This window comes from Cynara cardunculus (assembly GCF_001531365.2).
Source record: "Cynara cardunculus var. scolymus isolate 2C chromosome LG 12, CcrdV1, whole genome shotgun sequence".
Classification (NCBI taxonomy): Eukaryota; Viridiplantae; Streptophyta; class Magnoliopsida; order Asterales; family Asteraceae; genus Cynara; species Cynara cardunculus.
In genome coordinates this window covers 23319196-23334631 of record NC_037539.1, presented here as the reverse complement: position 1 = coordinate 23334631, position 15436 = coordinate 23319196, and the positions used below count along the sequence as shown (strand labels likewise).

The window sequence follows — 15436 nt, the reverse complement described above, 5'->3', positions numbered from 1 at the left end:
ACTGAACAAGCTCAGTGTATGATCGCTGGAACTGAAATTACAGATACATAAATACATCGAAAGGAAAAAGGGATTATCAACAAATCAATGAGAGAGAGGATCAACAATTTCAATTAAATCGCACACAAGGATTTGCACACATTCAAGACTTAGAAAATATAAACACACAAACTTATCCGGATTAGAAATCCGGACAAAACATATAGTCTTGAATTTCCAACTAAAACAAGTTATCCGGATTAGATATCCGGACAACAAAAGAATTTAAATCGCACGATGAATCAACAAATCCGGATGAGAAATCCGGTGAATTTCAACACTTAGTCAATTTTCACACAATTAAGAAATTCCAAATCGGACGATTCAAACATTTTGTCAAATTTGTGAAAATGAAATACGGACATAAAAAGTCAACAAGTCAAGTCAACAAAGTCAACAAGTCAAAATACGTACAAATCCGCTCAAAATCAAATCGCTCAAATATTCAAACAATTTTAAATCGCTCACTCTATGAATTAAATCACTCACAAAGGAAAGTCAAAATCCGATCAACAATCCGTTCACAAAGTCAAAATACGATCAAATAAATCGCATACAACAGTCCAATTAAATCGCACAAACTAAATCGCACAATACTACAATTAAATCGCACAACAATATCGCTCAGGTCACAACCGGATTATGAATAAATCGCACAACAAAGAGACTAAATCGCTCACTAAACCGCTTAAGAAGTAACCGGATTATTAACAAATCGTACAACAACTCAACGATTTACCAAACGGATTAAATTAAATCGATCACTAAATCGAACAAGTACCAAGCGATTTACCTCTAAATCGAACAAGCCTTACCCGGTTTAACCTAAATCGCACAAAATCAATTCACAAAAAAATCACAAGACTTAAATCGGATAAGCTTTAAGCAATTTACACTTAAACCGATCAAGAGTTATACGAATTATGATTCAAGCAAAAACACAATTTTTAACACTTTTTCACCAAAAAATGGATCAAAACTTGCAAAAATATGAGTTTTTGAAGAACACACACAAATTTCGAAAACTCAAAAATCGATCAAAACTGGTTCAAATCTTGATTAAAATAAAAAATAATGTGAATCAAAGTTGTTCAGAATGTAAATGTGAATTTGGTAGTATGAATTATATCAATTAACGATCAAAATCTATGCGATTTAAGCCAAAAATTGCGATTCTGGACGAAGAACACCAAGAACAGATTGACGAACACCAAGAACAAATCGATAAATCCCCTAAAAATCGTGCAAAATCCTCGATAAAATTGTTTAATCCTCTAAAGAAATTGCTGCAGATTGCTATGATACCAATTGAAATGTCCAAATCATACAAATTCAGAAATAATCTTCAAGATGAAGATCAAGAATATGAGCAGAGAGAATTTTCACCAATCTTCAATGTATTTCTTGAGAGAAATGATTACAACTCTAAATCAGATTAATTGCAAAACTAATTACAATTAGAAAGCTAATCCCTATTTATACTAAGAAAACAGTAAATGTCTAACTATTAGAAAGCAATATAAAAGGAGAACTTGGATACAACATTATCGCACATACTTGAACCCAACAGTTAGGGTACCAACTTGTTATCGGTTTGACATCTACTTCAAAGAATAGCAATATATACAGATATGATATCTACTTGTGCTTTGTGGGAAGGGGCAAGACCATGCGAGATTAGCGTGACAGACTTACAGAGACCTATAGTAGTAGATTTTTATAGGGATTAGTAGTTGTAGGAAGGCTTGTATGCAACAATTTATCCCAGTAAGCGTTAATCATGGTAAGAGTCCTTGTCCTCTCTTACTGCTCTCGATTCTTGCCTTTGCTCTTACCGGGTAAGATTTTTAGTTCTTGTCATATTCATCAGGTAAAGTAAAGTGACTTGGTAAGCGTTACCCGGGTAAGCGTTTGGTAAATGACACCTGTTACTATTTACAATTGTTGTTGCTCCTTTGCACATACTTGACTACTTTCTCTCTTCATGCCTTTGTGCTATTCGACGTCTTTTCAAAATCCAAGCAACCTTCAATTTTTATTTTTTTTACATATCGTGTCTCGGCAAAATAGGGCCTTCATGAAACAATAGCTGATTTTTTTTGTTATGAGAAATCATAGGATAGCAAAGTAGTTCATGAAACTCTCAAACACATACAAGTACATACAACCTACCAATACCAGGTAAGAAGGTGCGCGCGCATCTTTACGGGATAAGTGGAAAGTCTAGATTCAACTCCAGACACCACTCACCTGATCTGGGACACAATTTACATCCCTATGATCTGGTACAGTGTGCAAGCATATACATACAGAAACACCAAAAAGTTGTTACTATCATTAGAAATTGTAGCATAACATACAACAAAAAGTTGTTCTGTCACATCTGAACCAACACAAACACAATAAGAACGTTCACAAGATACAACGAACCAATCACTACATAACTAAAACCCGACCCTCAGGTCCAAAAGCTCGGCTTTTCCGGGCTTCGGTGATCTTCGTCAAATCAAGCCAACGTTTGGCACGAATCGCTAATAAAACTTACCCTGTGATAATTATCATACAACAAACATCATTCCTAACCCGCAACTCCCACACTTCCAAGCCCGATTGTTGGCCTCAAAACAACCGAAAACCCGATTTTTTTCGCATTTGAAACGGCTGCAGATAAAGTTCTAGCACTATACACGATAGCAAGGCTTCTTTATGTCTCATCTGAACCGAATACCACTTGAATCTTTCATATTTAAGCAACAAAGAAGCCTTGAAATGATAAAAACAATATGGGGTTACCTTAAAATGAAATCATCGCAGTTATGGGTCTTCCAATTCAACTATTTGTGCCCTTCGTTCAGCTGCTTGTTTCCTTATAAAGATGCCCCATCTCAATGCCGCTTTAAGTTTAAGCCACCCGACCACCGCTTTCCCAGAAGAACGAGTTTTATCCACATCAAATCCATACCCAAAACTCGAAGGTGTATTTGGCATATAATTCGATGAATACGGGTAGTGATTTTCGTTAACATGACTAGTGGAGGTTTGACCATGGGCCCCACCACTGCCCATGTTGAATAAGCGAAGCAAATGCTGCATATCCTCATTTTCAAGCATTTCGTGGCTTCTCATACGGATTTCTTCTTCAGGAAAGAAGTCTTCGAGACCTCTAAATGAAGCACTCAAATTCAAGGTGTTGGTGTTGGTGTTGCCAGAAAGAAAACTGGGTGTGGATGGTTGTGTTAATCCAAGGGCCAGGATGTTGTTATCATTCCTAGGAGGCTGTTGAGAAGCGTTGATCAAGGGATTGTGAAGTGTGAATGAAGTTGCATCGAATTGAGTAGGTACATTCAGATTCATGTTCGGTGATTCCGCAGGGTATCTGGTTGTAACATTACTATCATAACCTACAGAAGGAAGCGCAAACACCCATTACTCAAGGGTATTTTAGACATTTAACTAATAGTATACAATAGATGTCTTGCGTGTGAAACATGAGAGATGCTACGGTTTTGGAGAGTGATTTACAGATTGCTTTTACTTATATTTGAGGACAAATATAACAAAATTTGCCTTGGTTCCAAAATTTCCTATTTTGTACCCATTTTGACCGATAACCAGTTGATTTTGTAACACTTGATAGTGTGAATCCCAAGCTTATCATCCCATTTGCCATAACCCTTTTGTAAATATTTCATAAATAGGTCTCCATGTCATTAAATGTTACAAAATCAGCAGATTACCGGTCAAATGGTTACAAAAATAGAAAATTTTGAAACTTTGTCACGTCGATTGAGTAAAAAAAAACCCTCTTCTTTACACTAAATAGGAACTAAACCAAACACAGTTGCATTTTGATGTATTTTGCCCTATATTTTATTCTTTCCCTAATTCACTTCAAGTCTTCACTTGTGCTTGCTTAGACTACAAGCAAGCTGCATGCAAACCTAAATAAACATATTTACCTCCAATGGTGAAGCCTTGGTTTGAAGCAGGTTGTTCTCGAGGGGCTGGAGGTGGTAGACTGAGTTGATGATCAAACGAGTTTGAATAGTTTTGTTGGCTCATTCCCATATCAATTTGTGGAGCAGCCACTTTTTCTTGATGAGCCCCTAAAAATGATTTTCCATCATATTCTACGACATGCATCCAATTTTCGTATGCCTTCTTCATCAGCGCATCTACAAACACCTGCAAATATCAAAAAGAATTGTGTTCCGTCAACATCTTTTTTTTCTTCTCTTACAAGCAATAATACAAAAAAGGTCTCGCTTGGCTCTCAAGATCTCACTTTATGAGCAATTTATCGACATAAAAAGCCCTTTCTACAAGTGTTACCATATTTCACTCAATAATGACATTGTACACTACATGCCACAAGGATGGCAACAATTTCCATTTTTTATGATGTTCAATAAAAATGGCTATGTTTCCTTATTTGGCAACTTTGCATGACAAAATTCCCTATTTGTCCATCATTAAAATTACAAAACATCGATCCTATTAATTTTAATTCACAAGATTTTCCATCTTTTGTCATTATTGAAGGGTATTCTAGAAACTAGGTACTATAGTCGGGGGGTCTTCATGAAAATAGGCTGTCTACCCCTTGGGATATAGGATATGTTAATGTACATCCTACCCACACAAGTAGGATATAAGGAGTTCATTTGCTTTTGTTATTGATTTCAGATAAATCTAGAATGAAGCAAAGTAACAAAAAAGAAAAGATGAAGTACTAAAAAAGATATTCCAACTGTTCTGCTTTCTAGTAGGGGGTTGGGTTCCGGCGAGAAGGAGAGTTAAGGTGAGAAGCGTAAGAAGGGATCTCCACCCTTAGATGCACATTAAGATGAGATGCATCGAGATGCACCGGACCAATCCTCGTATCGAACGTGATTCATGGGTGGGTTTGAGATTAAAGGTGGTCAAGGGTCTAGATCCGTTCTTATACTTCTCACCTTAACTCCCCTTCTCACATGATCCTTCGCCTTCTAGTAGGTAAAACATATAAAATATCTATGCTACAACACTTGCTACAAAATAGAGAATTCGTATAAGTAAAGCGTGAATTTGGAACAGAGTGGTTGCGAACCACTAACCTTTTGATTATCAGAAAGGGCATCTGTTGAGTAGTAATGTCCATCGGCAACTAAACCGCTTAATTCATAGATGTGGTTGAAAACAACACCAACATTTCGCACATCATCCGAATAGTAAACATAAAGTTTGTGACTCAATATACAAGTCTTTGCATGCTCCACAAGAACATCCCACATCTTATTTGACATGCCACTCCCCAGTACCTACAAAAAGTTTCAACCACTTACCTTCAATTACCAACTAGAGTTTTCTAATTTTGCATTTCCACGAGTATATTGAAAACCAAATCAAACAGACAATCCCCGTATATCCCACACAGAGGCAGGATCCACCCGGGTGCCTCTACCCATAGGGCTAGAGAGGATGTTTCTATGAAGACCCATGGCTTGCAAATATATTGGTTATTTAGAAACAAAGTATCAAGCAAAATGGTTCAGTATGCTAAGAAAGTATAGATATGAATCTTACATTTCGTAGCTTTTTTGGATCTCTCACCACGAGGCGAAGAAAATCTTCAACACTATATATGCCTGCTTTGTTAAGCTTCTTGTGAAAAGATCCATCTTTGCCAATCTTCTCCAACCTCCAAACCTCGTCGTTTAGAGCAGGCGGATAATGTTTTTTGTACACTGAAAACCAAAAGTACACGTCTTTATGCATTGATAATGTCATTCTTTCATCCAAAAAACAAACCAAACTGACCCAGTAAATCCCACTCAAAAGTATGGTTTAGGGGGTGAGAAGTAAGCAAACTTATCCTCTACCTAAAAACAGTAAAGTGGTTGGTTGTTTCCATTCTTTTATCCAATAATAATAGCATTAAACAAAAAAACTCACGCTCTCCTCGGTGGTCTTTGACGGTGAAGGCATCTGTTTTTGCCTCACGAACGTGAACCCCTTCACTGTATCCCGAGGCAACCTTAAGCCCGAGTCTGAACTTCCTACTACGGATCCAACTAGAGTTGTCAGTAAAGGTCAACTCGCCTAAAGTCCCGACACCTTCCTTCAATGTCACTTGTAACTCTCCAGAGAGAAGTGGTCGTTTTCCTTCTCGTTCTTTAACCATGTGAGTTTCAAATTCTTCTTGAGTCCATCCTTCTTCATCCTCATTATTGAAATCACCTTCAAGAACAACCACATCTAGTTTTACGGAGGATTCCGGACCGGATGTTACAACATGACCCGTGTTGGCATCGATCAACACGACGTGTATTGCGGCACCTCTCTCCCCTTCTACTTTTCCTCCTGTAAAAAGAGGGAGCGACAATTTGGACCGGAATCGTAGCTGCAAGTCTCTTCCATCAGGACCTTCTATTCGCTTAGGAGAAATCCTGTTCAGATTACATAAAGCTTTAGCAAATAAAAATACTCACTCTGTCTCATGAAAATTTTAGTCTTTGAACGAGCACATAAGGAATTTTTTGGATTATTTATCAAATATGTAAAATATCCGTCAATCTTGTGGGCCCAAATCAATGTATCAACTTAATTCTAACAATAAAATGGTCAAATATGCAATTTTCATGTGCCAAAGATAGTAAAACAAAAAATCAAAATGAATTCTTTAATCCATAAGCAAAGAATAACAAACAATACAACAAAAGTTATTACTTCCTCTGTCCCATGAAAGCTTCGACATTTGTTAAGGTAAATGTTCGAGTATTTGTCAAAAATCTAAGATAGTTTTCAGCCAAGACAAATGAATAAACCATATTGGTCCAAATAGACATTTTTGACAAAGAAACTTTATAGAAAAAGAAAAAAAGGAAACGTTGCAAGTTTCACAAAACATCCCAAAATAGAAACTGTTGCAAATTTCACGTGATGGAAGGAGTAAAACACCAAGGAAATTTGGTAATACGCAAGCACAAAGTAACAAACAATACAAAGATAGCAATTACACCGAGAGGGAGAGTAAACTTGATGCTGCCATTGCCAAAAAGCTCGGTAAAAACCAAAAACATGACAAACCAAAAGGCAAGATGAAATGTCTAAGTTACCAATGATGACAAAATAAAGAAAAGTCATGGATCAAAATCAATAGCTTCAATAACTTATCATGATGGCAATGAACAAATAAGTATTTAGCTTGAAAACAACCAAAAGAATAAAAGACGCATCATGGGACGTCCCAAAATGGAAAATGTTGCAATTTTAGTAGGACAGAGGGAGTGTGTTTAAGTAACTAGAAATGTCGTGCCTTCCATTAAGTTTCGATGGTCCCAGCTTTGCCAAGGCGCGCTCCACTTCTTCACTAACCTATTCAGTCAAAAAGCCAAATGCTGCAATTAGTAATTTACAATCGATTGATAGCATTGTTTGCAACAGCTTACTCACAAGTTATATCCCAAATGAATGCTTATATTAATATTAATCAACAAATATTCCAACAAGTTCAGTGGTTTTTCTTTTATTTCTTACCTTCTTCAAGAAGTGCACCAATACTTCAGGATGTTTCATATTGATCGTGGTGCATTATTTTTTAGTAAAAGAAAATTAAGCTTAAATACTTAGTTGTGCGCAAGTCATCATTGCAAAAGTCACAATAGGGATAATCCTGCAAGATTTCCTTCATTATGAAAACTATAAGTTGGTTTCAATCACTTTCTTTGATGGAAGGGCATTTCAGACGTATGCAAGTAGAATAATCACGGTAACATCCTATCTAATCCTTGGGGCAAAGGTAAGGTTTGCGTACATCTTATCCTCCCCAGACCCTACCTCTGTGTGGGATTAACCGAGTCAGTTTGGTATATATGCAAGTAGAATCAATTTATTGCAATTTTCACAAGATAGAAGGTAAATATACAATTATTTAGGTAAATACACATGGATCCATTTGAAATTTTGAATCCCTTTTTTAGCTTTTTACAAGAATATATCGTTAAAAAATATAGATTTCAAAGTCAATCACTTGGTTGTTTGACTAATCATAACTCATAAGATATAACTAACAAAGATCAAACAAAATAGAAGACAATACCCAGTCCAAAAATTTATAATACTTCATCAGGGATTAAACATCTTACAACTCTTCGAAGAATAGGCTCCAACGACGAACAAAGTTTCTGCAAACTATCCACCTTGAGAGCTTCAACAATTACACTACATAAAAAATGTTCCTTTCAAAACAGGTTTACACAAATGATGCTATAAATATTCAAAAGAGGCTACACCAACTGAAAAAAACTGCATTTTTACAAATATAAGCTCAAGCTTTACTCATTATATGGCCTGTGCATTTGCAATATTGCCAATCTTATATCATCAAATGAATATTGAATTTTTGAGAATGTGGTTCCGTTAATTATTTATATATGCTTATTATCGTACTTTACCCAATGTATACCATAAGAGGGCGACGCTGGTACACCAAGAATCCTTAGCTTCGCGAGGGTTGGAAAGCTTTCTAACACGGTTCGGTAAATAAATCAAATTAACAACTAATATCCGAACCCTGGGGGTCACCACTTTGCTTTGGGATTCAAGAGCGATTGGTATTTTGTCTCTAAAAAACCAAGATACCAACAAAGATGTTTGAAAAAAGCACCCCATAGAAATTGCAAACCAATTACCAAACCAAATGAGCCCAGTTTATCCCACCTGGCAGTGGGGCCTTTTTTTTTTGTGGGGTGGGGGGATATGGGATGCATGCAGACCTGACCTCTACAATCTACCATCAAAGAGTAGAATGGTTGTTTTCGTGAAGACCCCCGGCTTGTGAGAAGTCTACAAAATAAGAAAGTTTCCCTAATGAAATAGAATAAATAGCAAAAGAGGATGGTGCAAACCAACCACTCCAACCAGCAAGCTAGAGTGTTATCTTTGGTGATTTCCGTCAACTAGAATATTTTTTGCTATTTTCTGTTAACCAGATTTGTCCTTTCCATCATTGGTGATTGAAATGGTAATCACTTAAAAAGTTAATTATTCCATAATTAATCATAAATGTCTCACCTAAAAGTCAAAAGAAGAAACCTGGAGCTACCATCAATATTACCTCAAACTTATCATATACATAGAAAAAGAACATTTGATGCAATACTTGTAATCTCTCCTCATAATCATAGCAGCACAAAACAGCCTCTACCCCTTAATAGAATCCTATACCCTACTTTTGAGTAGGATATACCGGGTACATTTGGCTTGGTTTCTCTTGGTAGCTAAATCTATCTCATAAAAGAAAGAAAGAAAAAAAACTGCAAGTTTGATTGTAATAGTGGTGGTTGGCGTTGACTTATTGAACACTTGATATCATAGAAGATTTGAAGCAAAGCCAGCTCAATAGTTGCATAACCAACATTGATTTCCTAAAACTAACAACAAACAAAATCTACTCTACCTAAACATTACTGAATCAGATTCAAATCAGTAGAATAGTTGAACAATAACATGATTTGTTGCCAGAGAAAATGATGATAACAGAGTCGCTTCATATATGTAGAAACAATTTGCTAAAATCACAAAAAAAAAAAAAAAACATTAAAGAATTAAAGAAAATACCTAGCAAGAGCTGGTCTTTTCTTATCAGGTTGACCTTCTTCACTACCACTGGGATCTAATCCCCTTTTCTCCATGAACTTTCTTTGCATTTTCTCTGCTCAAACACACGAACCCCTCTTCAGATCCGATCTAACCCTAATTGATATTCACTGAAAAACACACTAGAAATTGAAAATAGAAGAGGGATTCTTTAGCACTCAAAAGGGAGTCCAATTGAAAGATAAAAAAGATTAAAGAACAAGAAAGCGGGAAAATTAAAAGCAAATTTTACGCCTTTTCTGGAGAAATTACCAAGAAAATTCAAGTTAGAATCTGGGAACTTTCCTTTTAGTCTCTTTAATTTTTATTCCACTAACAGATAAAGGGGACTTCCATTGTGGTGGCTGAATAAATTGCATATCTACCCACTAGGATTTATAAAGTTTTATAAACATCTCCTTGTAGTTCTGATCATATCATTATCACCATCTACATACCCCTTTGTGTCAAAGTGTTGACCACAATTTTTGTAAGGAATGATTCAAATAGTATGCATGCCCTTTTGTATTTGTATATGTTGATGCATTTGTAAGTTATAAATTCAAATACTTTCAACATGTTAAATTTTTTATGGATCTTTTCTTTATAATTGTTAGTGTTTAAGTCAACTTGTTTGTACCTTGACTAATCTTATAGGATCTTAAAGTTATCAGTCCATACTAACCGTTTGGTGGTCCTAACAGGACTTGAACCAGTAACCTCTAAATTCTGATGAGCAAAATTCCAAGTATTACCGGTTAAACTATCCTAAGGAGTTTAAATCAAAATATTTGAACATGTTAAATCTTGATGGATGTCTTTTTCATACCCTTAAAGTTGTTGCATTGTTAAATGCTTACTCCCATAAAGAGTCAAATAGATTCCAGGCCCATTTTGTAGGTCAAAAGGAGGTACTGCAAAATGAACAAAAACTAAACAAGAGGGGTTAACATGTAAGTTACTCCAAACTACGAGTATACACATTCAATGTATCTACCTGGCCCCATCAGTATTAATGAACAGCTTCTGGCTGGATATGGTCCATTGACCTTTTTTGACTGATATTGCAGTCCACTGAATCTGATCAAATTGCAATGTACAATCACTAATGCACAAGGTACACACTCCTATAACACAACACCCAAAAAAGTGGTAACTTTTGTAATCCATTGACAATTGACAAAACCAGTTGCAAAAGAAGCCTACCACAAACACCGACTTCACATACTGTACAACATGCATCGATGCTTGTACCTTTTGGAATTTATTGCTATGGATTTTGACATAAAAAGAAGCCACATCAAGCATCTGGGCTTTAAACTGTACTCAGGTAGTCAGGTGTATAATGACAACTCCACACAATCTTTAATGCATAAAGTACATGTCTATTATTGCACAAAATGCAAGAAAATTGGAGTCCCTTTCTGTTATCTGTTGCTATGAATTTAACATAAGCCATTGCAAAAGAATCCACATCTTGGCAAAGTATTTCAACCACTTTCAGGAAACAGGGCTACAAATGACACAATTTTCACAAAATTTTGCAAAAGAAAAGAGGGTATTCCAAATTACTAGCGCCTTGTTTCGTTCTTGTTCTTGCCCTTCCTTTTATCTCTTTTGGTTTGAGTCTTTGGTCGCGATCTTCTTTTCTCAACTTTCTTGAATGGCTTCTTCTTGATCACAGGCAAATTGAGCTTCTTTTCGGATGCTGGGGTCAATTTGGGTATTTCTGCAGCCCTCAGGTTTCCATTCAGGGAGTCGTCTTCACGAGAGATCTCACTTGTTGTCACCATGACCTTCACACTACCGGTTTCATACACTTGTGTTCCTATAGTCAATGGAAGGGAAGTCAGAATAAGCTGAAATAATATGTAATAGGTGATATGTTTACAAACCCGCTTCCGCCAGCTCTAGCTGATCATGACCCAAATAAAATGACAATTTTGCCCCTGAACACGAAATCATCACAAAGGAAGTTGCGAAAAGACACCTCGAAACTTATATATGCTTTCATTGGGGGAATCATAGCAGAAGCAACTATAAGATTTACAAACGCTCCTTTTCCCCATAAAAATTGCAACATTTTCCATTTTGGGATTTATCACGAAAATTGCTGCATTCTCTTTTTTGGTAGAATAACAAGTTTTGTTCTTTGTCATCATTACTACTTATTGATGAAACTGACTTTTCTCCATAAGATTGATTTATTGAACGATTTTAGAGAATTTGGCTAATAGTCAAACAATTTCAATGTCCATAAGATTCATAATTAGCTTCGTAAGTCGTCAAGTAGCATGTCCTCGTTAACTTGAAACCTTCAAGAAAATCTTGAAAGTTTCAGAACATCACTCACAAACACATGTGCGCGTACCAGAAACCGATGTCAGATGCTCCTCCTCCTCCTCGACTTCTTCTTCTTTGCCTTCTGCTTCCTTGACTTCATCATTTTCATTAGATTCTGCATCTGGATTAGGTGCAGCTCCACCATATAGAACATACTCCCTTTCTAGTTTTCTCTGCCAAAAAAGGAGCAAATGAAAAGGAAGGAAGTTAAGGATCGTTTATATCATTTTATTCCCTTCTCCATTTCATGGGTCCCGTTTTAGCTATCTTCATTTATTCTCACAATATACAAATAGAACCCATAAAATAAAAATGCTTAAAGTTCTAGACAAATAGGATACAAGGATCCAAGACTATGTGAACCATTTTTGACAAACGACATAGATTCTGTGTCTTCAATTTTTACCTGCAAATTACTAGTGTTTCTGTGTGACCATGATTGCTGATCCTAACAATTTGGTGTTATGGCATATGTCCATTAATTGATTAATTTCAAATATGCAAATCCTTAATAATTCATGCATAGGTTAGAAACTTGTCTCTTTCATTTTATACAGCCTTTGGTATTAAAGACTTTGTAATGAAAATGCATCAATCTTTTTTCATGATTATTAGGCTAATAATATAAACACTAGCAAATTGTTAAGGCCTACTAAAGGGGTTGTATTAACCATTGTGCATCGAACGAATGTTTTTTAGAGTGTTGTATCGGAAAAGACAATTGTTCATGATTCTAGTTGTTTGGAGCTACTGAACCACCACAGTTAGACATAAATAATCTATATTCGTCAACTTTAAAATTCAAATACACTTTTCCATTCCTATTACTTTAGTTTCTTTTCTCTCCCATCTAACCTCCTATCAATCTATATCTATATGCATGCAGACATACATATTATATATTTGAAGCAATGGCTTCAATTTGGCTTTCAATGGTGCTTAACACTCCAAGCTGTTGAGGAAAGCCAACTTCATACCATGGAGGAACACTTATGAATGGATCACGTCCTTCCCCCAAGAAGAGAGGAAGTTCTCCTCGGAGGGGACGCTTTTGCATGAACCATTAGAGGTGCCCAAGGTGTTAATACCATATACCAAAAAAACCAAACCAAATGAACCCACTAAATCTCACTCAGATGTAGGGTCTGGGAGGTCTGAGATGTAGCAAGATTTGAAGCAGTTGCATCCGTGAAGACCCCAGCTTGTGTAAGAGTGTGAGAAAACAGGTAGCAGGATACCACATACCAAAATAAATACCATATATGAAGCACATACCACCTTCCATATAGCAAAAAAAGACATGAAGGCGGTACCTTTTTGCGCAGCTCAATACGCTTGCGCCGTAGAGCTTCCTGTTGTTGATTCTGTGCTTCTTTTCTCCTCTTTTTCTTTCTCTTGTGAAAGCCAGTCACAAAATCACTATACACCCGATTAATAATTAAAGATGGCGGAGGCAAATATGACACAACAATTTGAACCCAATTTGTTTAGGGTCATATATACATAAATTGCTCCAAGCTTGTGGAAGGACCAATGATCTTGAGCTTTTCAATTTAGAATAAAGACTCATTCCTATTTCTATAGCGTCATCATAAAAATGTGTTTTAAGACATTTGGCTATGGATAAAGACTTCTACTAACCTATCTACAGAGTCAAACTTGCAAGTATTTAAGAACGGTCAGCGTAATATTTTGAACCCAGAATCTCTATATAGTGCGAGTTTGTTCGTAAGAATAACAACACACTAAAACTCCATCTTGGTACATCATTCACATATGACTCTACTTTACTCATTTATAATATTTTCGTCAGACTCATCTTTGTTTTTCCTCACCCTGAATCGGATCTTCACTTCTTTTAGGACCATATAAAATAGGACAATAATATGAAAATTTTAAATGATCTAAATAACTCAGGCCAAAAGCCCCTTGATTATACCATGGATATGCCATGTGGTGGGAATAAGGGTTCAAGTTATCTATTTAGCAAATCAAAATAGATGGCTCAAAACAGCAACACGCTGCTACAATTTTTTGTCATCCAACAACAATTACACCCACTAACATTGGGGAGGGTGTAGACATTTTGCCCAACCCGGCAAACCCCCGACGCTAAAGCATGCGCCCTGCAGACTGCGGTGGCCACAAGCGCAGGGCGATGGAATTGAACCCGGGAAGATGGGATGTCATCCTCATCTCCATGGGCCTCAACCAACCTACCACCACCCAAGTGGTTAACACCCAAAAACATTCACTACGCTTAAGACGAACATTCAGTATCTATTGGTGAAGCACTTGAACTTAGCACATCAAAAAGATCATAAAACCTGCAAACTTTCCAAAACGCCTAAAAAAATGTTTTTCATCAGATCAAAATTTTAAGTCAAAGCTCTACACATAGTTCACATAGATAGATTACCCATAATGCAAATTTTCTGCAAAGCCTCAAATTTATCATGTACATATCAAATATAACCGGAAGTTTCACACATAGTTACATAGTTGGCTTTTGCAAGACACTTGAACTCATCACCTAAAATGTATATCACCCAGAATGCAGATCTTGCTGAGGCACATCAAATCATATCACACAGATAAATACACTGAATGAATTTCATACAAAACTATACACATAGAAAGCGACACACACTAAACGTGTGTAAATGTGTTTGGAAAACATGAAGTTTAGCACATTGAAGATGACATAACAAATTATCCAGAAATCAAATCTGCCAATGCAACAGTCTCAACCCAGAGTGAAACACAGAGTATATACGCACACTTTGACTATTTCAGTCAAATGGGATAAAAACAAATTTTGATAACTATAAAATGTAACTCAAAGCTACATGAACAGATTCACAGTCTTTTTAATATACTCCTTCAATTTATAAGACAGAGACCCCTTTGATTCTATTTCCCGTCAAACTTAACACTTTCAAACTAGAAAATTGATAAGGATGTTGTTCAAAATAAACACCGGCTAAATGTTATCGGCAAAGCATTTCACGAGATATAAAAAATGCAATTCCTAGAAATTTCCATAAACCCGTATCAATTTCGAATTCGGAAACTAACCCATTTTGATTTTCTGGGTCTAAGGGGGAGTGATTTCGATCACAGAAGGGTTTATTGATGAGCGGATGAAAGATTACCTGAGATCCTTTTCACTGAAGGAAACAGAAAGGGCTTTGTTCTTGAGAGCTCTTTTTTTTATATGACGAGCTTGTACAACGTGCTGCTGTGATTCGTCCCCCTCCACCTCCATCGCTCTTCCTGCCGGCGGTGAACAAATGGCAAAACCCTTCAAAACAAGCCAAGGCTTTTGTTTTTGGTTCGCCCTTCTGATGCTGGGCTCTAGTCGATTGAATACCCCGTTACTTAACAAATATATATATATATATATATATATATATATATATATATATATATATAT

General features: G+C 36.3%; 2 protein-coding genes across 4 annotated transcripts; both read right to left on the bottom strand.

Annotated features, from left to right (window-relative positions):
* Window positions 1-2352: 2352 nt before the first annotated feature.
* LOC112522589 (calmodulin-binding protein 60 B-like) lies at window positions 2353-9965 on the bottom strand. Of its 3 annotated transcripts, none has more exons than XM_025131819.1 (9): window positions 9931-9965; window positions 9640-9733; window positions 8166-8241; window positions 7337-7395; window positions 5974-6467; window positions 5605-5765; window positions 5136-5339; window positions 3999-4224; window positions 2353-3440 (listed from the first exon to the last, which is right to left on the bottom strand). In XM_025131819.1, the coding sequence occupies exons 2-9, from the start codon at window positions 9726-9728 to the stop codon at window positions 2854-2856; spliced, it is 1896 nt and encodes a 631-aa protein (XP_024987587.1). In that variant the 5' UTR covers window positions 9729-9733; window positions 9931-9965; the 3' UTR covers window positions 2353-2853. The 3 variants fall into 3 exon arrangements, with proteins under 3 accessions (XP_024987587.1, XP_024987586.1, XP_024987588.1); XM_025131818.1 differs by having other exon boundaries at window positions 9640-9800; window positions 9931-9945; XM_025131820.1 differs by lacking the exons at window positions 8166-8241; window positions 9640-9733; window positions 9931-9965 and adding an exon at window positions 7558-7679.
* A 1035-nt stretch (window positions 9966-11000) lies between these two features.
* LOC112522379 (ribosomal RNA-processing protein 17) lies at window positions 11001-15384 on the bottom strand. Its single transcript, XM_025131469.1, has 4 exons — window positions 15156-15384; window positions 13314-13419; window positions 12029-12173; window positions 11001-11485 (listed from the first exon to the last, which is right to left on the bottom strand). The coding sequence occupies exons 1-4, from the start codon at window positions 15266-15268 to the stop codon at window positions 11229-11231; spliced, it is 621 nt and encodes a 206-aa protein (XP_024987237.1). The 5' UTR covers window positions 15269-15384; the 3' UTR covers window positions 11001-11228.
* Window positions 15385-15436: the final 52 nt, after the last annotated feature.